At 43.9% G+C, this 24,187-nt stretch overlaps 2 protein-coding genes across 3 annotated transcripts in view; both read left to right on the top strand.

The window, feature by feature from the left end:
* The window catches only part of LOC109833466 (serine/threonine-protein kinase 4-like), a 9,637-nt gene extending 9,104 nt beyond the window's left edge, over positions 1 to 533 (top strand). For both annotated transcript variants that reach the window (XM_020401140.1, XM_020401139.1), the window contains exons 18-20: positions 1 to 10; positions 91 to 252; positions 344 to 533. The exon at positions 1 to 10 is cut by the window's left edge and continues 130 nt beyond it. In XM_020401140.1, coding sequence (XP_020256729.1) covers positions 1 to 10; positions 91 to 252; positions 344 to 383 — 212 coding nt within the window. In that variant the 3' untranslated portion in view covers positions 384 to 533. The remainder of the gene's footprint in view (positions 11 to 90; positions 253 to 343) is intronic.
* Positions 2,300 to 24,187, top strand: part of LOC109833464 (protein TPX2-like) — an 87,637-nt gene continuing 65,749 nt past the window's right edge. The window contains exons 1-3 of the mRNA XM_020401137.1: positions 2,300 to 3,016; positions 3,112 to 3,332; positions 3,430 to 3,533. Coding sequence (XP_020256726.1) covers positions 3,213 to 3,332; positions 3,430 to 3,533 — 224 coding nt within the window. The 5' untranslated portion in view covers positions 2,300 to 3,016; positions 3,112 to 3,212. The remainder of the gene's footprint in view (positions 3,017 to 3,111; positions 3,333 to 3,429; positions 3,534 to 24,187) is intronic.

The following is a 24,187-nucleotide window of genomic DNA, read 5'->3' as shown; positions in this document are numbered from 1 at the left end:
GGCTTGGAAGGTCCTTCTAATTTCCTCTCCACCTTTACTCTTCATATTTTCGTTTCGGATAACCAAATCCTAACCTTGTGATTCCCTCAGTTGTAAGGAACCTTCAGTAAAAGGACTTCAGGATGTTGCAACACGGGCATTCACTAGAAGCAATCAAGTTGCTCATGACGCTGCGGAGAGCAAGAGGCAATCAAGTGCGCAGCTAGTTGATAACCCGAACCTAAGCCCACTTGCAAGGTTTCTTCTCTCAAGGTCAGTCTGCTGTTTATTTTTTTCTTCTGTTTAGGAATTGTCAACTTGCATGAAGCTTTGGCTTAAGATTGACTGGCTTTGTTGTCTGCAGATGGCAGAGCCAAGTATCACACGATATCAACTCAGTTTAAGAGGGATGCTGCCACATAAAGATTTCGATATCCAGCTGTCTCCTGCTTGCTTGTTTTAAGTGTATAATTAATTTTGATTCTGTACATACGTTTCACCATAATTTAATCTTTCCTTATAAGCTGCTTTGGTTTGATGCCATTTATTTTTTACCATCGTTTTAACTGTTTTTTTTTTAAATTCGGGGGACTATTTGTATCATTATTATTTTATTTATTAATTCACAAATTCTTACATTCATGTCGATGCCATTTCTAATGTTTTGTCTTGGAATTGTCAACCACGGCTCCAATTGAGTAAGGATTCTATTAGAGTATGCCATAAAAAGAGTTGATAATACCATTCACGAGTGATTAGAGGGTTAGTTTGGTAATTCCGACTATCTTTATCAATGGTGAAAATCACCTCACTCTTATAGGGTGGTTCTGATATGGTTCCTACACGATCCAATATATTGCTTAATCGGTGATCAGCACTCTAATCATTTGACTGTTTTTGAGTATTGAACTTACCGGTATCACATGTCTTCATACTATCTGCGATTGATGCACGTCAGAAGAGCCGGAACAAATGAAAGTCAAATGTGGTACATGTATTAATGGCATGCGAAGATATTCAAAGGACTCTTATAGATGTGTATTATTTACGATCCAGGATGGAGAAAGTATATTGGTTGTATAATTATAATTATTTTAGGAAATAAAGGTGAAGGGGTATATAACCACACATTTATAAGTTGACACAAAGTTTTCACACTACGATGCACACCTATAATATTATATAAATATATATAATATATATATATATATATATATATATATATAATTATATAATATATATTATAATACTACTATATCGAATTAAGTGTATCCTGTCATAGGATGGATTTCCTCATTGACGCTCTAAATCACATGATGAGCGACATATGTAAACGTTCCGGAAACTTGATCTCCATATTCTAAAACCCCATCAACACACTCAGTTGGGGTGAAGTCCGTCGTCGTTTGACGCCTCACGAGCCAGGAAAAGTTCTATTCATTCAAACCGTAATTGATACGAGTGGATGAAAGGGTCCAAACGACGAGGTCACAAACTGTGTTGGGTAGAATATGTAGAGTCAAAGTTCAATGGAGCGGATACATCCACTTAATGTCGCTAATCATGTGATCAGAGCGCATAAAGGAGAAATCCTCCTATACAAGGATACCCTTAATCTCTCTCTCTTCTTCCTCCCTCTATAATATATAATATATAATATAATATATAATTATAATATCTTATATCGTAATATGTTAGCCCCCTACAGGTCACATCGTGGAGGCTCACATGTCATAATCACCTTGCAGCTTAGAAATTTGCCTACCGTGCCAGTTCACCTCCCGATTATATATTTATAAAATTATATATATATATAAATATTAATATATAAATAATTAATAGATATAAATATATATATAATAAATATAAAATATTAATAGATTAATGGGTATCCTTGTTATAGGAGGAGATTTTTCTCCTTGTCGCCTATGTGGCATAATCCCCACCATTCTCATAAAGTAGGCACAAATCTCCACCAACTCACACATACTCTCCTACTTTATGAGGATGGTGGCGATTGTGCCACATAGGCGTCAAGGAGGAAATATCTTCCTATGACAATGATACCCATTAATCTCTCTCTCTCTCTCTATATATAGTTTCGCCTCTTATACATAGTTTGGGAGATAAAATAGGTTTAATGATTTGGATGACAATGTGAAAAACTATTTAACCAATTGGTAATTGGGCTCTGGGCCAACCAATTACAGCCCATAACAAAGGCAGGTGACCAGCGCCACAAACAAAATATAGCCGTTACGCAAAATACTTATCAAGCACATAAGCTCGATGCTCGCTCATCTTGCCTTATTAGAGACCCCAAATTAGAGACCCCCGCTTCATTGAACTCGCCCCAGTTTCAAAAGAAAGTAAAATGCGACCGCTAGAAATCACAAGTTTGCTAGTTTCCCCTCATCTCTCCCTTCATACGATATCCCAAATTTCTCCAGAGTGTGAAACAAAGAACCAAGCAGCACTCCAACAACTCTCTATCACTTTCGCTCGATTCTTTGAAGAGAAAGACGAGTTCTTGAAAAGGGGTTTTTCCCCCTAATGTGGAGTGAGTCGAAGGATGGAGTTGATTGTCCTCAGGCTGATGAGTCGTATGAATTCTGCGCGCCTCGATTCTTCGATTTCATGAACGAGGAGAACGAGGATGAAATCAGGACTGCCGAGCTCTGGCTCCAGATCTCGCAGAGCTATGCTCCTTTCGTATGTGTTTTTTTAACTCCTTTTTTTTCCTTGTAATGTCATCGCAACGAACTTTCGAATTTTTTGATTTGGGTCTTCATTTGTTGATTTTCTTTATTATTGGGCGCAACAACAGAAACCCATGTTCTCAATTTTCATGTTAGTTTTGATTTGTGGGTTGAATTGTGTTTCTTGGTGCATTTTTAATAGCTTTCATGCCAAAGATCAAAGAAGGGAGAACTATTCAAATTGATACTCTCTTTTATCCCAATATGATATTTAGCTTTCTTTTATATATTTAATAGAAGAAACCAGATGATACAACTACTGCAGCAGATAAAGCAAGGTCAGTTTAATTTTTTTTTCTATCTTTTTAATAAAACTTCTCTTCTATAGTTTATTTAGTCTTAACCCATAAAGCTACTTCTTTACATTAATTAGAGATGCCCAAGATTTGATTGTTGCTGCTGAAGCTGGAGGAGCTCAGCGGCATGAAATGAATAACGGGAAAATGTAGATGGTTATGTCATAGTGATGATTAAATGTTACTTACATTGTTTCTTATGTGGAAGTTGGTTCCAATATCTAGTGGAAAACCTTGCTTTCAGACTCCTGAAGTTAAGCCTTGTGAAACCGAGCGTGACCCTCAAACAGAAGAAAAGGTTCAATCAATATATTAGCATTTACTTTATGCAAATACTAATTCAAGTAACACTGCCTGCCTAACTCAATTTTGCCACTTTGATCTTATCACTGCAGTTCATCTATGGAGATCTCTTCCTCTTCTGTTCCAGTATTGAACAACAACATCTCTTCTTTCGCATTTCCTATTCTTCCATCATTCAATATCCTTGCAGCTTCAGGTACATAAATAATTATATATTCCAAAGTTTCAGTTATTGTTTCATTCGAGCTTTTCAATTCAAATATTCCCTAAACATCATTATCGCGCATCTTAGTTTTTCTTCAATTGTTATTAAAGGAACAGGCTGTTGTGCGCAGCGGAATTCGAAACACACGAAAAAAAAGCACAAACAAGAACGAGATAGATCATGACCAATAAGTAAAACATAATCACCACAACAAGACAAACGAATTTTACGTGGTTCGGCAAATTGCCTACATCCACGGGGCAAGGAGGGAGGAGTTTTACTATTAGAGATAAAGAGAATTACAAATAGGGTTACAAATCTCACCAAAAACCCTCAAACAAAGCTCTCTAAATCTCTCACAAATTCTCTCACAAAGGATGCACAACACACTCTCAAAAGCTGCTCAAAAACGTCATTTCTTAACCCTAATTAATCAGGTTGAAGGTTATATATCAGCTCATAACGAAACGAGTCTGATATCCAAACCCAACTCAAAACCCGACTGGCGATCGACCGCCAAATTTGTCGCGGTCGACCGTACGCAACGACAGAAACCTAAAATGATTACAGGGTTTCTACGGTCGACCGCGACGGTCGACCGAACCAAATACAGAGACCCAGAATTCTACAGGGTCCCTGGCGGTCGACCGTGACGGTCGATCATCCCAACTCCAGAAACTACTTCCATCTTGTGCACGTTTTTGGTCGACCGCCGAAGTCCTCACGGTTGACAAGCTAGTTTCCAGATTGTTTTTCCTGAGTTTTTTCAATAGAGTTCACCAATCCTACAAATCTCCAGCTCGATGAAGTTTCTCCCAAAACCGAGCTAACACCAAAGTAATCAAATGTCCTACTTGTTGCGTCCAGTACGAAGTGGAATAAATCCACGACAATATACTCAATCCACAAGTCGGGAACCCAAACGAGAGCTTAAACAATCTCCCCCCATCGAAATTCACAAATCCAAACCGGCTGCATCGAAAAGATTGCCTATGTATCCTTTTGTTCAAAGAATCAAGCTTCACGTAGTTCATCCAAATGGCCTCCAAAAAACCCTCAACATCAAAGAATGTTCTATAGCTCCAAACAATGACCAAACTTAACACAAACTTTTATTATTCAATGACGAGACTGTTGACTCCCACTGTGGTCGCCAGCGTGTTTGTGTCAAAAATTGATTTCATTGCCAACGAACTCATTACAACCATTTATCGATTACAAGTTCGAAAAAAGAGAAAAGTAGATCTTTTTATAAGATCGACTTATACAATAAAAATAAAAAGAATACAACTCTTATCAAATAGCACAACAACAATTTATCTCCTGTTGTTTGCGTGAGAACTTCGCCTGTACTGAGGACACGTTAGTCCATGGATTACCACGGATCCGATCCGATTGACAGATTGATAATCAATGCTCTTACTTCACGAAGAAAGTAATCACAGCAGGGATAACCTCGACCAAACGAGATTACGGCTCTTCTTGAGATTAAGACCAAGCTTAAATCCGGAGGAATAGGGGAGAATAAGTCTCAGATCTCTCGAACTCACTTTTTTTATTGAGAAATTTCACCAAGATCTACTAACTCTCTGAAATTTATGCTTCACTCTCCAATTCGACAGCACTTCGCCCTCTTGATTTTCAAATATAGAGAAATAAGCCCCTAGGCTTGTATTTATAGGCTTCGGTTGGGGTGTTTTAGATAAGAACAATGGATCCAGTCTTATCTCCAGTTAACTACCATATATCCACGTTTAGAGATGACATTTAGGCAGTTAGGAACCTCTAGAGCAGAAGAAATCCCGTGAGAACCCGTCAAAAACTGCCAAAATGCATTTTCGGATAACATTTGTACGAGCCACTAGCCATTGGCTCTGGCTGAGTCCGATTTGGTACGACTCGGCCGCCGACGACTATTCTGGTTTTTTGGGTTTTGACATGTTACGTCATTTACGCGTATTTCGTCGTTTCACTGACTGATATGCTTTACCGATTTGGTTCATATGTTCTGTGAATGCGCGGATCGCTTGACGGTGGCTGATGAGCGTACATGCCACTTGGTGGCGGCCGGTGAGTACATGGGCCACTTGGAACTGGCTGATGAGTGCGCGGACCGCTTGGAGATGGCCAATGAGCGCATGAGTCACTTAGTTTGCCGTTTTGGTGGTCGATGAGCATGCGTGCCACTTGGTGGTGGCCGGTGAGAGCACGGATCACTCGGATAAACCTTCTCGATTTGGATAATGACGTTTATCATCTCCTCTTCATCTCAAGCTGCATGCGAGAATCTATAGGTATTTTTAGACGCCTACAGATACCCCCTCCAAAGTGTTTTAGTTTCATTCTCTTATAGAGGAGTCCGAAATACTTTGGATGTGATAGTCCCCACCTTCAGTCGTTGTCAAAGGACATGTAGTTGGCTTTAATTATTGACTTCTTTGATTTCCAGTCTATTTAATATTTTGACGAATAGCTAAAATTCATCTGGCGTTGCGTTTATCGTCTGGCCGTTGTCGAAGTCTCGAATTAAAACTGATGAAGCCGTTGTCGAAGTCTCGAATTGAAACTGATGAATTAGTTTTGGTTCGCGTCGTTGAGTTGACTTTGAATTGACTATTTTCATTGGAAATTCATATCTGAATTTTAGGATTGATCGGAGGCTACATGTTGACCGGCGTATACACAGTTTATACTCATATGTCAACTGGAGTTTAGACAGTTTAGGCTCTTAAGATATTAGAGCGGGGAGAACTAGTTTATATTCGTATACTCATGGGAGTTTTGGGAATCAATTTAACCTCGTGTACCCGTTGGAGGTTTAAGGAGATACAATTTAGACTCTTATACTCATTGGAGTGTCAATACGGGTGTTGAATACGTTGAAAAACATTCAAAAATGGGTCAAAATGTATGCAAAGTGTCCCCGAAGCCCTCCACACGTGCGAGCCAGCACCTCATGGCTCACATGTGTGTGAACCAGTATTTCGCGGCTCTCACACATGCGAGCCAGCAAATGATGCCTGGCCCGATCCGGTTCAATCCGGTTCAGAGCTTGATTTGGATAATGACGTTTATCGTCTTCTCTTTATCTCGAGCTGCATGTGGGGACCTATAGGCATTTTTAGATGCCTACAGATACCCCCTCCAAAGTGTTTTAGCCTCATTCTCTTATAGAGGAGTCTGAAATACTTTAGATGTGATAGTCCACACATTCAGTCGGTGTCAAAGGACCTGTAGTTGGCTTCAATTCTTGACTTCTTCGATTTCCAGTCTATTCAATGAATAGCTAAAATTCCTCTGGCACTGCGTTTATCGTCTGGCCATTATCGAAGTCTCGAATTGAAACTGATGAAGCCATTGCCGAAGTCTCGAATTGAAACTGATGAATTAGTTTTGGTTTGCGTCGTTGAGTTGACTTTGAATTGACTATTTTCATCGGAAATTCATATCTGAATTTTGGGATTGATCGGAGGCTACGCGTTGACCGGCGTATACACAGTTTATACTCATATGTCAACTAGAGTTTACACAATTTAGGCTCTTAAGATATTTGAGCGGGGAGAACCAGTTTATACTCGTATATTCATGGGAGTTTCGGGAATCAGTTTAACCTCGTGTACCTGTTGGAGGTTCAAGGAGATACAGTTTAGACTCTTATACTAATTGGAGTGTCAATACGGGTGTTGAATACGTCGAAAAACATTCAAAAATGGGTCAAAATGTATGTGAAGTGTCCCTGTAGCCCTCCACACGTGCGAGCCAGCACCTTATGGCTCACACGTGTGCGATCCAGTATTTCGTGGCTCACACACGTGCGAGCCAGCAAATGATGCCTGGCCCGATCCGGTTCTATCCGGTTCATAGCTTGATTTGGGTTCGGTTCAAGTGGTTTGGGTTCGGTTCATGGGATTTATAAATTCCCCAAAAAGAAACCTGACTTCCTCTCTTCTCCTCTCCATCGTTTTAGAGTTTTCTCCTCTTCCCAGATTTCTGATCCTTCTCTTCCAAGAATACCGATCTCTCCCTCCTTTAAATCCTTCAACTTCTTCTTTAACTCCCCCAACTTCCTCAAATCTTCAAGCAAGGCAAGCTAGGGTTTGGGTTTGGAGAATTCCCATCCGAGCTCCTCTCAACTTCCTCAAATCTTCAAGCAAGGCAAGCTAGGGTTTGGGTTTGGAGAATTCCCATCCGAGCTCCTCTTGCTGTTCTTTTCAACGGGGCTCTGGCAAGCTAGGGTTTGGGTTTGGAGAATTCCCATCCGAGCTCCTCTTGCTGTTCTTTTCAACGGGGCTCCTTCTTTGTTGATTCTTTTTCAAACTCAGGTAAGACCCGCGCTCTATGTTTTCAATTTGATTTCTTCGTTTTGATTGCTTGATTTTTTCAAAACCCTAGCTTTTTTGATTTGGGGGAAAACACAAAGCTTAATCTTGGGTTCTTGAATGATGGCCGAACCTTTGAGGGAGGCTTAGTTTGGGTTTAGACGTTTCAAACTTTTAGTTCTATGCAAATTTTTAGTCTTGCCTATAGCCGAAATTTTGGGTTTTGATGATTATTCTTCTTGTTTTGGTGATGATCGGAATTCTCCATCTAATTTGATTTTGGGATGAAACTTGAACCACTTGACTTCACCCTTAAGAACAGATTTGCATCTCCTTTTCATTGTTGTTTTCTTGTTTGAGAACTGACTTTAGATCGTAAACTGAAATCAGCGCTTGTTTGAACATCATCTAGGAATTAAGATTGTTAACTCATATAGACATAGCCGATACCCTTGATCTTTTGCTTGGCTCCAATTGATGACTGAACTTATTTGCTGGCTTGATTTGAATACGAGAGCCTACCCCTTAGCTTGAAGCATTTGACTTGGCTTGATTTGAACATAGCCCAGAGCTATTATCTTAATTTTGTGTATTGATAAAAACTTCATGTCCTAATTCTTATATCTGTAGGTTTAATTGGATTTTTAACCGAAAAGTCTTATTTTTATAGAATTGCAGTTAAATATCACAATTTTCTTTTGATTATTGGATTGTTGTCTCTCATTTCTCGACATACCTGAACCACTGATTTTCTTTGTAGATTAGCCATGTTGCTGAAGGGATCACGCGTTACGAAGGATCGCTCTGCTACTCAGTCACCTGAGCCAGAGCCTTTTTCTTGCACATGTAACTTTTTATTGCCTTGGCTTATAAATTCGAAATTAGTATATCATATTGCATATTGCATCCCCGCTTTGTTCTCCTTGGTGAGACAATTGGGAAGAGCCGACATCCTCCTTCGTGAGGGTTGACGCTTCAAAGCCGCGTTTTACTTGGTCAAAATACGCCTTAATCAATTTAGGGCGATTTTCGATTGCCTTATACTCTGGAGGACGGGTATATTATCATGTTACTCATATGACAACGTACGTCGTGTTTCGTGTGTATAATGCAGTCCAAATCATCTCGCCTACATGACAAGCACTTTTCCTTTTTGCTTAGAAACACATATGAACATATTATATATTATATCCCCGCTTTGTTCTCCTTGGTGAGACAATTGGAAAGAGCCGACATCCTCATTCGTGGGGGTGAACGCTTAAAAGATATGTTTTGCTTGGTCAAGACGTGTCTTGAGGCAATAATGGGCTATTTCATATTGTATTACGTTACGTAGGACGAGGTATATTGTCACGTTGCTCGTGCGATAATGTGGCTCGTCTTGTGTGTACGTGATACCGTTAAAATCATCTCGCCAATTACAGGGCCGTGACTCTATCTCACTGATCCACGAGATCAGTTCAACGCCTGCATACATAAAGAAGAAAATCTCGTAATTGCATTTTATAAATGCGCATTACTTATTTCAGTCGAATTTACTTCAAAGGTGATCAACGCCAATGCGGTGGAAGGTCGCTGTAGCGAGGCTTATGCTTCTGCTAGAGATCCTATGCTCATCCCGGCTATTCCCCAATTTGCTCCGGGTGAACCTGAAGAACTCCCTCAGCTGGTACGTAAGGGAGATCGTGGTACTTTACGGCAGTTGATCACCAACGCACCCCTGGTCGAGAATCTCAACTCTACTCATCCCTTAAAGAAACCAGTTATTTATTCGGTGACTCTGTTGAGGACCCGATTACTGTACCCCTCGAAGCCGAGCAATGGTTGTATAAGGATGACAGAGGTTCTTTATATATCCCTCATATTTCTCGTCATCGCTCGTTGATTGAATTACGATGGCAAGCTGTTAAACGGGAGATGTCGTGGGACCTGACGGAGAAACGTGAACGCATCCATCGCGGATACATCACTCATCAATTTGCTCCTGGTTCAAGTGACAGAAGTCGTGTCACCGGATTGCATCCCGGTGTATTAGGATTGAATGACCACCCGTGAGGTGAACTATGTACGGTTACTAACACTTTGAAGAATCACCTCGCGGGATTAGGGCGAGAGATGCCTGTCACTAATCACAGGTATTATGGTTGGGTCCATTCCTCAGATAAACTTTGGTGGACTCGCCTAACCGGCTATGTTCTTGCCCTATAGGGTGAAGAATTGAAGGGCAGCGGTCTATATGCGACTGTTCGCGCCACCATGTATGGATTAACAATCAACATTCCCCATTTCCTTGTATTATTAGAGCTCTACAATCTCGACACAAATACATTTCTGACGAAACGCGAGGAACTGGGATTGACTCTTCATGAGATGAACAAGGTTTCGAGCTTACCTTCGAATCGGGAAATATGGTATACTAGGAGTATTTCCCTTCGAATCGGGAATTACGTCATTTGAAGTCAGTTACCCGGAATCGTTATGACACCTTGTAGGATCTCACCTGTCATTACCATGTAGCCTTAGTAGGTGCCGATCCGTTATTGAAGAAGACCCGACCGCAAATCAGTTTGAAGAAATTTACAGATTATTTATTTAGGAATCTAGAAAGCAATTGCGGTGAAGCAATCTGTGAGTTAGGGCCATTAACTCTGTCAGAAATTAATGAGTTAATCAAGAAATCCAGCCCCCAGTCCTACACCACCACTGGTATCGAGAATGATTTCCTCGCTGGGACCAAGTTTCAAACCTTCCTATGGCATGCGATGAAGCCTATTCAACCGACGACTCTGCTGGCCGGTTATCTCGCCATCTAGTTAAAGAAATGTGTGGTCCCATACCAATCCACGGATGCTCTACCTGTAGAAGTACTTTACCCACCTGTTGTTAAAGAAATGTGTGGTCCCATACCAATCCACGGATGCTCTACCTGTAGAAGTACTTTACCCACCTGTTCAACTTGCTCATCGGAAAAGTCTACCAATCCACGGATGCTCTACCTGTAGAAGTACTTTACCCACCTGTTCAACTTGCTCATCGGAAAAGTCTTTCTCTTCTCCCGGCGATGATCGCTGACATCCACCACGGTCTACGCCAAGTAATTGGTACTTTCACACAGAAAGGAAGTAAGCCATCGGCTCAAATTCAAACGGTGAAGGTGGAGCTGCCTTACACGTATCTGATAGCATGGTTTGTTCTTCATCGCTCTGACATGATGTTCGCGTCGAGTGCTGCGGATCAATCTGTTCCCCCGCTATAGCTGCTAGAAGATTGTAAATGGAAAGGACGGGGATTCATGGAAATAAATAGACGGCTCCAGGACCATAAATGCTGGGTTTTTCCTACATGCTTTCTTCGGTTTTCGAGCTGATATGGTGATTCATTGGTTGAAGTGGAGAGGCCTGGTACGGGTTGGACCTGCCTTGACGTCGGATGCTTTGATTGGCTAGTAAACATTAGGCCTGGTTATCTGATTTTCCGAGTGAAGAATCGTTGCTACATAGAACCGTATCTATCGTGTAGGTCTGCGCAACAACTCAGATACGATCAGATATATATCGGAACCCAAATTCTAAACTTCACTAAACCTTATGCCGGTACAACCTGTAATACTCCACAGCCACGCCCGGGCACCATCCACCAAGCCGTCGTTAGTCCGAAGTTCAGGATTTGGGTTCCCGATATATATCTGATCGTATCTAAGTTGTTGCGCAAACCTACACGGTAGATACGGTTCTATGTAGCAACGATTCTTCACTCGAAAAATCAGATAACCAGGCCTAATGTTTACTAGCCAATCAAAGCATCCGACGTCAAGGCAGGTCCGACCCGTACCAGGCCTCTCCACATCAACCAATGAATCACCATATCAGCTCAAAAACCGAAGAAAGCATGTAGGAAAAACCCAGCATTTATGGTCCTAGAGCCGTCTCTTTATTTCCATGAATCCCCGTCCTTTCCATTTACAATCTTCTAGCAGCTATAGCAGGGGAACAGATTGATCCGCAGCACTCGGCGCGAACATCATGTCAGAGCGATGAAGAACAAACCATGCTACCAGATACGTGTAAGGCAGCTCCCTCCACCTTCACCGTTTGAATTTGAGCCGATGACTTACTTCCTTTCTGTGTGAAAGTACTAATTACTTGGCGTAGACCGCGGTGGATGTCAGCGATCATCCCCGGGAGAAGAGAAAGATGACTTTTCCGATGAGCAAGTTGAACAGGTGGGTAAAGTACTTCTACAGGTAGAGCATCCGTGGATTGGTATGGGACCACACATTTCTTTAACCAGATGGCGAGATAACCGACCAACAGAGTCGTCGGTTGAATAGGTTTCATCGCATGCCATAGGAAAGTTTGAAACTTAGTCCCAGCGGGGAAATCATTCTCGATACCAGCGGTGGTGTAGGACTAGGCGCTGGATTTCTTGATTAACTCATTAATCTCTGATGGAGTTAATGGCCCCAACTCACATATCGCTTCACCAGAATTGCTTTCTAGATTCCTGAATAAATAATCTGCAAATTTCTTCAAGCTGATTTGCGGTCAGGTCTTTTTCGATAACGGATCGGCACCTGCCAAGGCTACATGGTAATGACAGGTGAGATCCCACAAGGTGTCGCAACGATTCGGAGTAACTGATTTCAACTGATGTAATTCCCGATTCGAAGGAAAATACTCCTGGTATACCATATTTCCCATTGGTAAGTCCGAAACCTTGTTCATCTCGTCTCTTTATTTCCATGAATCCCCGTCCTTTCCATTTACAATCTTCTAGCAGCTATAGCAGGGGAACAGATTGATCCGCAGCACTCGGCGCGAACATCATGTCAGAGCGATGAAGAACAAACCATGCTACCAGATACGTGTAAGGCAGCTCCCTCCACCTTCACCGTTTGAATTTGAGCCGATGACTTACTTCCTTTCTGTGTGAAAGTACTAATTACTTGGCGTAGACCGCGGTGGATGTCAGCGATCATCCCCGGGAGAAGAGAAAGATGACTTTTCCGATGAGCAAGTTGAACAGGTGGGTAAAGTACTTCTACAGGTAGAGCATCCGTGGATTGGTATGGGACCACACATTTCTTTAACCAGATGGCGAGATAACCGACCAACAGAGTCGTCGGTTGAATAGGTTTCATCGCATGCCATAGGAAAGTTTGAAACTTAGTCCCAGCGGGGAAATCATTCTCGATACCAGCGGTGGTGTAGGACTAGGCGCTGGATTTCTTGATTAACTCATTAATCTCTGATGGAGTTAATGGCCCCAACTCACATATCGCTTCACCAGAATTGCTTTCTAGATTCCTGAATAAATAATCTGCAAATTTCTTCAAGCTGATTTGCGGTCAGGTCTTTTTCGATAACGGATCGGCACCTGCCAAGGCTACATGGTAATGACAGGTGAGATCCCACAAGGTGTCGCAACGATTCGGAGTAACTGATTTCAACTGATGTAATTCCCGATTCGAAGGAAAATACTCCTGGTATACCATATTTCCCATTGGTAAGTCCGAAACCTTGTTCATCTCGTGAAGAGCCAATCCCAGTTCCCCGCATTTTGTCAGAAATATATTTGTGTCGGGATTGTAGAGCTCTAAGAATACAAGGAAATGGGGAATGCTGATTGTCAATCCATACATGGTAGCACGAACAACCGCGTATAGATGACTGGCCTTTAATTCTTCACCCCATCGGGCGAGAACATAGCCGGTTAGGCGAGTCCACCAAAGTTTATCTGAGGAATGGACCCAACCATAACACCTATGATTAGTGACAAACATCTCTCGCCCCAATCTCGCGAGATGATTCTTCAAAGTGTTAGCAACCGTACAAAGTTCACCTCATGGCGGGTCATTCAATCCCAATACATCGGGATGCAATCCGGTGACACGACTTCTGTTACTTGAACCAGGAGCAGATTGATGAGTGATGTATCCGCAATGGACGCGTTCACGTTCCTCCGTCAGGTCCCACGATATCTCCCGTTTAACAGCTTGCCGTCATAATTCAAATCAACGAGCGATGATGAGGAATGGGAGGGATATATAGAGAGCCTCCGTCGTCCTTATGCAACCAATGCTTGGTTTCAAGGGGTACAGTAATCGAGTCCTCAACAGAGTCACCGAATAAATAATCTGGTTTCTTTAAGGGATGAGTAGAGTTGAGATCATCGACCAGGGGTGTGTCGGTGATCAACTACTGTAAAGTACGACGATCTCCCTTACATACCAGCTGAGGGAGTTCTTCAGGGAGAAAATTGGGGAATAGCCGGGATGAACAAAGGATCTCTAGCAGAAGCATAAGCCTCGCTATAGCGGCCTTCCACTGCATTGGCATTGATCACCTTTGAAGGAAATTCGTTTGAAACAAGTAATACGCATTTATAAAATGCAATTACGAGATTTTCTTCTTTATGTATGCAAGCATTTAACTGATCTCGCGGATCAGTGAGATAGAGTCACGACCCTATAATTAGCGAGACGATTTTAACGGTATCACGTGCATGCAAGACGAGGCACATTATCGCACGAGCAACGCGACAATATACCTCGTCCTACGTAACACAATACAATATAAAATCGCTCCTTATTGCCTCGAGACACATCTTGACCAAGCAAAACATATCTTTTAAGCGTTCACCCCCACGAAGGAGGATGTCGGCTCTTCCCAATTGTCTCACCAAGGATAACAAAGCGGGGATATAATATATAATATGTTCATATGGGTTTCTAAGCAAAAAGGAAAAGTGCTTATCATGTAGGCGAGACGACTTGGACTGCATTATACACACGAAGCATGATGTACGTTGTCATATGAGTAACATGATAATATACCCGTCCTCCGGAGTATAAGGTAGTCGGAAATCGCCCTAAATTGATTAAGGCGTATTTTGACCAAGCAAAACACGGCTTTGAAGCGTCAACCCTCACGAAGGAGTATGTCGGCTCTTCCCAATTGCCTTACCAAGGAGAACAAAGCGGAGATGCAATATGTAATATGATATACTAATGTCGAATTTACAAGCCAAGGCAATAAAAAGTTACCCGTGTAAGAAAAAAGCTCTGCCTCAGGTGACTGAGTAGCAGAGCGATCCTTCGCAATGCGTGATCCCTTCAGCGACATGACTAATCTACAAAGAAAATTAGTGGTTTAGGTATGTTGAGAAGTGAGAGGCAACAATCTAATAATCAAAAGAAAATTGCGATATTTAACTGAAATTTTATAAAAATAAGACTTTTCAGTTAAAAATCCAATTAAACCTACAGATATAAGAATTGGGACATTGAGTTTTTATCAATACACAAAATTGAGATAATAGCTTCGGGCTATGTTCAAATCAAGCTAAGTCAAATGATTCAAGCTAAAGGGTAGGCTCTAGTATTCAAATCAAGCCAGCAAATAAGTTCAGTCATCAATTGGAGCCAAGCAAAAAAGATCAAGGGTATCAGATATGTCTATATGAGTTAACAATCTTAATTCCTAGATGATGTTCAAACAAGTGATGATTTCAGTTCACGATTCAAAGTCAGTTCTCAAACAAGAAAACAACAATGAAAAGGAGATGCAAATCTGTTCTTAAGGGTGAAGTCAAGTGGTTCTAGTCTCATCCCAAAATCAAATTAGATGGAGAATTTCGGTCATCACCAAAATAAGAAGAATCATCATCAAAACCCAAAATTTCGGCTATAGGCAAGACTGAAAATTTGCATAGAACTAAAAGGTTGAAACGTCTAAACCCAAACTAAGCCTCCCTCAAAGGTTCAACCATCATTCAAGAACCCAAGATCAAGCTTTGTGTTTTCCCCTAAATAAAAAAAGCTAGGGTTTTGAAAAAAATCAAGCATTCAAAATGAAGAAATCAAATTGAAGCCAAAGAGCTCGGATGGGAATTCTCCAAACCCAAACCCTAGCTTGCCTTGCTTGAAGATTTGAGGAAGTTGATGGATTTAAAGAAGAAGTTGAAGGACTTAAAGGTGGGAGAGATGGGATTCTTGGAAGAGAAGGATCAGAAATCTAGGAAGAGGAGAAAACTCTGAAACGATGGAGAGGAGAAGAGAGGATTTTGGGTTTCTTTTTGGGGATTTTATAAATCCCATGAACCGAACCCAAACCACTTGAACCGAATCCAAATCAAGCTCTGAACCGGATTGAACTGGACCGGGCCAGGCATCATTTGCTGGCTCGCACATGTGCGAACCGCGAAATACTGGCTCGCACACGTGTGAGACATGAGGTGCTGGTTCACACGTGTGGAGGCCTCCGAGGACACTTCGCATACATTTTGACCTATTTTGAATGTTTTCCGACGTATTCAACACCCGTATTGATACTCCAATGAGTATAAGAGTCTAAACTGTATCTCCTTGAACCTCTAATGGGTACACGAGGTTAAACTGATTCCCGAAACTCCTATGAGTATACGAGTATAAACTGATTCTCCCCGCTCCAATATCTTAAGAGCCTAAACTGTATAAACTCCAGTTGACATATGAGTATAAACTGTGTATACGCCGGTCAACACGTAGCCTCCGATCAATCCCAAAATTCAGATATGAATTTCTGATGAAAATAGTCAACTCAAAGTCAACTCAACGGCGCGAACCAAAACCAATTCATCAGTTTCAATTCGAGACTTCAACAACGGCCAGACGATAAACGCAGTGCCAGAGGAATTTTAGCTATTCGTCAAAATATTGAATAGACTGGAAATCGAAGAAGTCAAGAATTGAAGCCAATTACTGGTTCTTTGACACCGACTGAAGGTAGGGACTATCACATCCAAAGTATTTCAGACTCCTCTATAAGAAAATGAGGCTAAAACACTTTAGAGGGGGTATCTGTAGGCGTCTAAAAATACCTATAGGTCCCCGCATGCAGCTCGAGACGAAGAGGAGACGATAAACATTATTATCCAAATCGAGAAGGTTTATCCGAGTGACCCGTGTGCTCACCGGCCACCACCAAGTGGTCCACATGCTCATCGGCCATTAAAACGGCAAACCAAGTGACCCGTGCACTCATCGACCACCTCCAAGCGGCCCGCACACTCATCAGCCAGTTTCAAGTGGCTCGTGTGCTCACCGACCTCTACCAAGTGGCCTGCACGCTCATCGGCCACCGTCAAGCGGTCCGCGTATTCACGGAACTTATGAACCAAATCGGTAAAGCGTATCAGTTAGTGAAACGATGAAATACGCGTAAACGACGTAACTGGTCAAAACCTGGAAAACCAGAATAGCTGCTAGCGACCGAGTCGTACCAAATCGGACTCGGCCAGAGCCAGTGGCTCGTACAGATGTTATCAAAAAATACGTTTTGGCGGTTTTTGACGGGTTCTCACGGGATTTCTTCTGTTCCAGAGGTTCCTAACTGCCTAAATGTTATCTCTAAACGTGGTTATATGGTTGTTAGTTGAAGATAAGGCTGAATCCATCATTCTTATCCAAAAATCCCCCAACCAAAACCTATAAGTACAAGCCTAGGGGCTTATTTCTCTGGATCTAAAAATCAAGAGGGTGAAGTGCTATCGAATTGGAGAGTGGAGCACGAATTTTAGAGAGTTAGCAGATCTTAGTGAAATTCCTCAATAAAAAAGTGAGAGTTCGAGAGATTTAAGACTTATTTCCCCATATTCCTCTGGATTTAAGCTTGATCTTAATCTCAAGAAGAGCCGTAATCTCGCTTGGTCGGGGTTACCGTTGCTGTGATTACTTTCTTCGTGAAGTAAGAGAATTAATTATCAATCTATCAATCGGATCTGATTCGCGATAGTCCACAGACTAACGCGTCCCCGGCACAGGCGAAGTTCCCACGTAAATAACAGGAGATAAACTGTTGTTGTGCTGTTTGACAAGAGTTGTTTTCTTTTTATTTTCATTGTATAAGTCGATCTTATAAAAAGATCTACTTTTCTCTTTTTTTCGAACTCGTAATCGATAAATGGTTATATTGAGTTCGTTGGCAATGGAATCAACTTTTGACACAAACACGCTGGCGACCACAGTAGGAGTTTTGGTTGTAGGTTCAGCTTTTGGAGCTGATACGACTATCATTACAAATGCTTTCAAAGTTCCTCATGGAGACTTTGGCTGGAATTAATATTGTCTCGGGTGCTCAAGTCACGAGACTAACTGATTTGAAGCTAGTGCGTCAATGACTATCGGATTTATAAGATTTTTGGCAAATCCTCAGCCATCAACGAATTTAATAAGCCTTTACCGACTACTGTTTGAGTCGGACTAGCATGCAGATTATCTAAGTTCGTTCCGCATATAACATTATGCTAAAAGAGTTAACTCTCTTAGATTTTATGCTATGATATTGAATACATAGACTTCGTCATTATTACGGGAATAAGCCACCCGACAACGCGTATTGGGCGTAGACTTGAACAAATCTTTGATCTCGGATTATCCTTAAGAATATTATGTGTAATATTCTCCAAAAACTTCTCGCTGGAAATAAAGGAAGTAGTTTATACTCATATACCCATTGGAATATCACAAAGAAGTAGTTTAACCTTTTATACTCATCGGAGGATAAGAGAAGTTTAATCTCATATACCTGTCAGAGGATGAGAGCAGTTTAACCTCATATACCTGTCGGAGGATGCTATTCTCATTCGGCTTCTTTCAGCGTTATGATGCCGACATCAACCAAGGTTTGAATACTGTTTTTCAGCGTAATACAAGTCTTAGTGGGGTGATGGACCCTCCTGTGGTACGCACAATACTTAGGATCCAAAATCTTGTTTGCTTCCTCCTGATTTGTAATCAGTGGTAGCTTGATCTTATTGTTGGTGAGGAGGTATTTGAAGATGGTTAGAACTTTATCATCTTCGAAAGAATACTCCTTCTGGAACTTCGGATTAAGAATCTCTTGTTGCCTCCAAGGTGGCTATTGATGAACATCGTCAGCAATTGCAGGTACTTTGGTCGTCGGTTGGCCCCTCTCGAGCTCCTCTCTTTTGAGGAAACGCTCGACCTGTTCTCCATGTAGTTTTAATTCCTTTCAGGTGGTTGAGGGAACAACCCCCATGACTTCGAGGACATCGATAGAGAGATTATTATAACACGTCTGTAAGATAAACTCCTCTGTGACAAGATCTCTGCAATTTATTACCTTGTTACGGAAGCGTTTGACAAAACTGTCAACTGACTCACTGTCCTTCTGCTTCTCATCCAGAAGAGCTCTGATCGACACTTCAGTGTCATCGTCGAAGAAGTTGTTGAGGAACGAGCTTTTCATGTCATCCCAGCAATTGATGCTTGTAGACGGTAAAAAAAATACCTCTGTGAGCTTACAAGAAATTCGCCTACAAGGGGAAGTCGCCCAAAGCCACGGGAATTCACCTCGCCCGACCGAGTCTGTATTCAAATCCGCCAGCAAACCTCAAGGCCGCTAATATGGCCAGGTATCTGCTACACCACGTGCTAAGATGGGCTTTCCCACCCCTCTCGACCCGAAGAGAGAGGGCACAGTACTCCAAGACCGTCAAGCGGCCGCTCACAGTACGAATGATTGGGTAGGTGTCGAGTCGACCTGAACATTCATAAATCCAGCTCACCTCGGCTGTCCGAGTCAAGAGCCGGATCCGCCAGCATTCGGCGAGCTGTCCAAGCCCACTCAAGTACCAGGAACACGCTTTCCCACCTCTCTCGACCTGAAGAGAGAAGACACGGTACTCCAGGCCCACCGAATAGCCGCTCACGGTACAAGTGGTCAGACAAACGCCAAATTAACCTGCACCCTCATAAATGCGACTCACCTCATTTGTCCAAGCGAAGGGTGAGAGCCGCCGGCGCTCGGTGTGGGTGCAGATCCACTCGAGCATCTGACAGCCGTTGTCACACATACGAGGAGGGACTTTCCCACTCCTACGTGACGTGATGCAAAACACGGCCCCTCGAATGACCGCTCATGGTACAGGTGAACAACAGGCTATCCCTGAACAGTGTATGGTCACATCCCATAATTCAAGGAACAGCCAAACTATCTCTCTTCCATTTAAAAGCCTCTTCCAGCAACCGTTAAAGGAGGTCGAAAAACTTGGAGAAAGGGGATCGAGACCAAGCTCTCTGCATAACTTTTGCATTGCAGCACCACTTCCTAGTTCTGAGCCCCGATCGCCGGCGAGCTAGATGACCCGAACTCTATCAAACCGAGCTTCTACTGCGTACTGAAGCTCTCCAGCAACCTCGGTCAAACGGTCCAAGGGAAGCAGACTCGGTACGAGCATCGAGCGAAGCATCCTGTAGCTACCAAAAGTCCCCACACTAAACAAAGAGGGCATTCCCTCTGCTTCTGTTGTAATTTTGATTTATTAGTTTATAATAAGCCTTCTTATCAATACAAACGAAGTTCTCTGTTTTCGGGAGATCAAAATTTACACCATACAGAAGATGGCGACCACAGTGGGAGTCGAACCCACGACCTTTTGATCAAAAAGGAATACCTGGCCTTAGTGTTCGCCATCCAAAAGATGCGGCACTACCTGGTTGGCCAGACAATTCATGTTATTTCCCGGATGAACCCCATCCGAGTGTTCATGATACAACCGGCAGCGTTGAATTGGCGTTTGGCCAGATGGGCACTCCTACTATCTCAGTATGACATCCATTTCATGCCACAAAAGTCGGTCAAGGGGCAGGCCATCTGCGATCTTATGGCTAGTCACCCGCTGAGGGCGAAGACCGACCTATTTGAAGATCTGCCAGATGAACCCCCCGAAGCTAATGTAACTTCGTCACCAGAGGTGTGGCAGATGTTCTTCGACGTCGCGTCTCGTGTAGGCACGAGCGGCTCTATTGTTGTAGGAGTGGGGGTGGTCCTCACCTCTCCGTATGGCCATGTGTTACTCCGAGCCTTTTCTTTGACAGAACCGTGCACCAACAACATGGCTGAGTACAACGTGTTACTCATAGGGCTCGAGTTGGCCAAAGAGTTAGAGATAAAGCATCTGGAGGCTTACGGCGACTCCCAACTCATCATTAAGCAAATGACTGGCGAATACGAAGTCAGGAACGACGATCTCATCCCGCTCCATAAAGCGGCTATCAAACTAGTAGGGTCATTCAAGAGTTTCCGCATTGAGCACGTGCTCCGTTCTAAGAACACGCATGCGGATACTCTTGCATCCTTGGCGGCTAACTTGGCCCAGCCTTTAGGAACGACCCAACGGGTCACAGTCGCAAGCCGAAAACTCTTTCGATTAAAAGATGTCCCAGAGGCGAACGCCACCCATCAAACCCCGGATCAGCCCGATCAGGAAGACTGGCGTCTCCCGATCATCGATTACGTTCTATACGGCATGTTGCCCGAAGACGCAAGGGAACGAGAGTCTATCCGACGACGTGTCTCGAGGTTCTATTATGATTCGACCACCAAGATGCTATATCGGAGGTCATACGATGGTTTGTTGTTTCGATGTCTTTCAAAGGCAGAGGCGCAGGAGGCCCTACGCGAAGCCCATGACGGCACATGCGGGGCTCATCAGCCTGGACCCAAGCTTTAGGATCGCCTGCGGAGGATAGGCTACTTTTGGCCTGGGATGGTTAGCGACGCAGTCGCCTACGCAAAGCGCTGCCACGAATGCCAATCCACGACAACTACATGCATCAACCTCCTGAAGACCTACACCCGACGAAGGCGTCATGGCCCTTCGAGGCATGGAGGATGGACATAGTTGGGCCAATATCCCCGCCATCAGCGAGAGGCCATCGCTTCATCCTCGCGATCACCGACTACTTCTCTAAGTGGGCCGAAGCCGTCCCCTTAAGAGAGGTCAAGACTAATGACGTGATCAAATTCATCAAGCACCATGTCATATACCGATACGGCGTACCCCGGCGTATTATTCATGACAACGGCACACAGTTCATCAGCCATGCGTTCACCAGGTTTTGTGACAAGTTCCGAATACAAAACCTGTCATCCACGGCCTACAACCCTTCGGCGAATGGTTTAGCCGAGGCCTTCAACAAAACGATTATCAAGATTTTGACCAAGCTAACTTCCACTAGCAAACGCGATTGGAATGAAAAGCTAGGCGAAAGCTTATGGGCATATCGCACAACGGTTCGCACACCGACTGGCAACACGTCCTACTCATTGGTGTACGGCTGTGAAGCCGTATTGCCATTAGAGATTCAAATCCCATCCCTCCGCGTCGCCCTAGCAGCGGAGATGACGGTGGAGGATAATCACCAACGACGACTCGCGGAGCTCGAAGCGTTGGACGACAAGCGACTAAAAGCTCAACAGCACATTGAGTTCTATCAAGCCCGAATGACCAAGGCTTTCGACAAGAAAGTCAAACGCCGAGCCTTCAAGGAGGGAGAACTGGTACTGGCCGTTCGCCGACCGATGATCCTCACCTCTAAGAAGAAGGGCAAATTTCAGCCCAAATGGGAAGGACCATTCGTGATAGAGACAGTTTATTCGAATGGAGCTTATCACCTCGTTAAGCCAAACGGCGATAAGATCAAGATGCCCATCAACGACAAATATCTGAAGAAGTACCACCCTTAGTTCTTCTTCCCGAACTCCCATGAGTGCATGAGTCTAAACTGGTCCTCACATCCTCCAACTGGTATAAGAGGTTAAACTATTCCCTACGCTTCCATTTCTTGAGCCAAGTTTCCAGTACAGGCGAACCGCTCAGATCAGGCGAGCTTAACAGTTTAGGCGAATTCCACTTCTTGAGTCAAGTTCCCAGTATAAGAACCGCTCAGATCAGGCGAGCTTAACAGTTTAGGCGAATTCCACTTCTTGAGTCAAGTTCCCAGTATAAGCGAACCGCTCGGATCAGGCGAGCTTAACAGTTTAAACGAATTCCACTTCTCGAGCCAGGTTCCCAGTACAGGCGAACCGTACAGCCTAAGTAATAACTTACCATGCGATGTGTTATTACTTCGGCCGATGGTCACACTCCTACGTCCCTGAACTATTTGGCTTATTCCAGATATCCTAACAATCCCTTAGGATAACTGATGGGTAGCAGCCTACCACGCGATGGCTCCTACAACAATCGATCGTCACATTCCTACATCCCTGAACGATTCGATTGTCCTGTGTCGTCGCCCTCACGGACGATAACAATTATCAAGGGCGGCTCGACAGGCGTCACGCCTGACGGTTCCTCCGAACGACAACCCACCGGGTGGCAAGCCAAAGATCAGGGACCTCGGTTGATCGTATGAACGAGCCGTATGAACGAGCAGTCATTTCTGGTCTCGGGCTAAGTGTTACCCTCTTGGTCCCACTTGAGCTGCAACGCGAAAGTCGGGGTTGACCCGACCCCGCGTCGTGGATAGCAAAAAAAATATATAAAGAAAAGACCTAACGGCCAAGTCCAAGACAGGTTCGCCAGAGGAGGCGTGAGCAGCTCAACCCAAGCGCCAAGCAGCACAGGCGAATTCAACCAAAAGACAAAGCGAGCCGAATGCATACCAAAAAAAAAAGAAAGAAAAAGAAACTGTGCATGCGAACCTGAGGACAAGCAAAACCAAAGGCCATCAATGGCCAAAATTTACATGCATAAGTTTTTTTTTTAGTTGTGATGCGGTCGGCATCGGCTGAGTTACAAAAAAAAAGAGGAAGAACAGAAGGGGCGCTTAGCCAAAGCAGGCACTAAAGGAGCTCCAGTAGGCTGAAGGCAGCGATCTTAGCCTTGACCGCCGAAAGGTCCGCCGCGCGCTGGGCCTTCGCCGCCTCCTCCTGCTTTTGCCGCAGCTGGGCAAAGGCAGCCTCACCGTCCTCTTCCTCCTGACGGAGGAGCTGAAGCGCTCGGTCCACCTCTCCGGCAGCACGGCAGATTTCCATGTTCTCTTGCTCAAGCTCCCGCAGCATCGCCTCGCCGCGAAGGAACCCAGCGCCTTCGAAGAAGGCGGCGTCCGTATAAGCATCCATTCTGGTCAACAGGATCCGCTTCGCCCGCTCCTCACGCTCGAGCATGAGGCGCATCGAGAGAGGCGGTGGCGCGTCCGAAGTGTCGTCGTGTACCAGCTCCTCGAGGCGGTACATCCACCCCTCCACGCGACCAAGCTCCCGCTCACACCGCCGTGCGAGCGAGGTACCGTCCACGCGGCGGACCGCCCTTAGACCCGCCTCCACGAGGGGAAGCGCGCCATAGTACCTCTCGGCACCCTCGCCGACAGAAATGGCGATTCCATGCACCAAACCATCCAACCTCTGGAGGGTCTCAAACGCAGGGTGAGACGTGAGGTCTGGGGCAGAAGACCCCTGGACCGAGCCCACGGGGGAAACAGGTGAAGCACCGACGTCGACGGCGGTGGTAGAGGAGCCGACGCCCTCGGAAGCGCTG

Source organism: Asparagus officinalis, chromosome 3 (assembly GCF_001876935.1).
Source record: "Asparagus officinalis chromosome 3, Aspof.V1, whole genome shotgun sequence".
Classification (NCBI taxonomy): Eukaryota; Viridiplantae; Streptophyta; class Magnoliopsida; order Asparagales; family Asparagaceae; genus Asparagus; species Asparagus officinalis.
The sequence above is the reverse complement of the archived record's forward strand: the minus strand, read 5'-3'. Positions and strand labels throughout refer to the sequence as shown.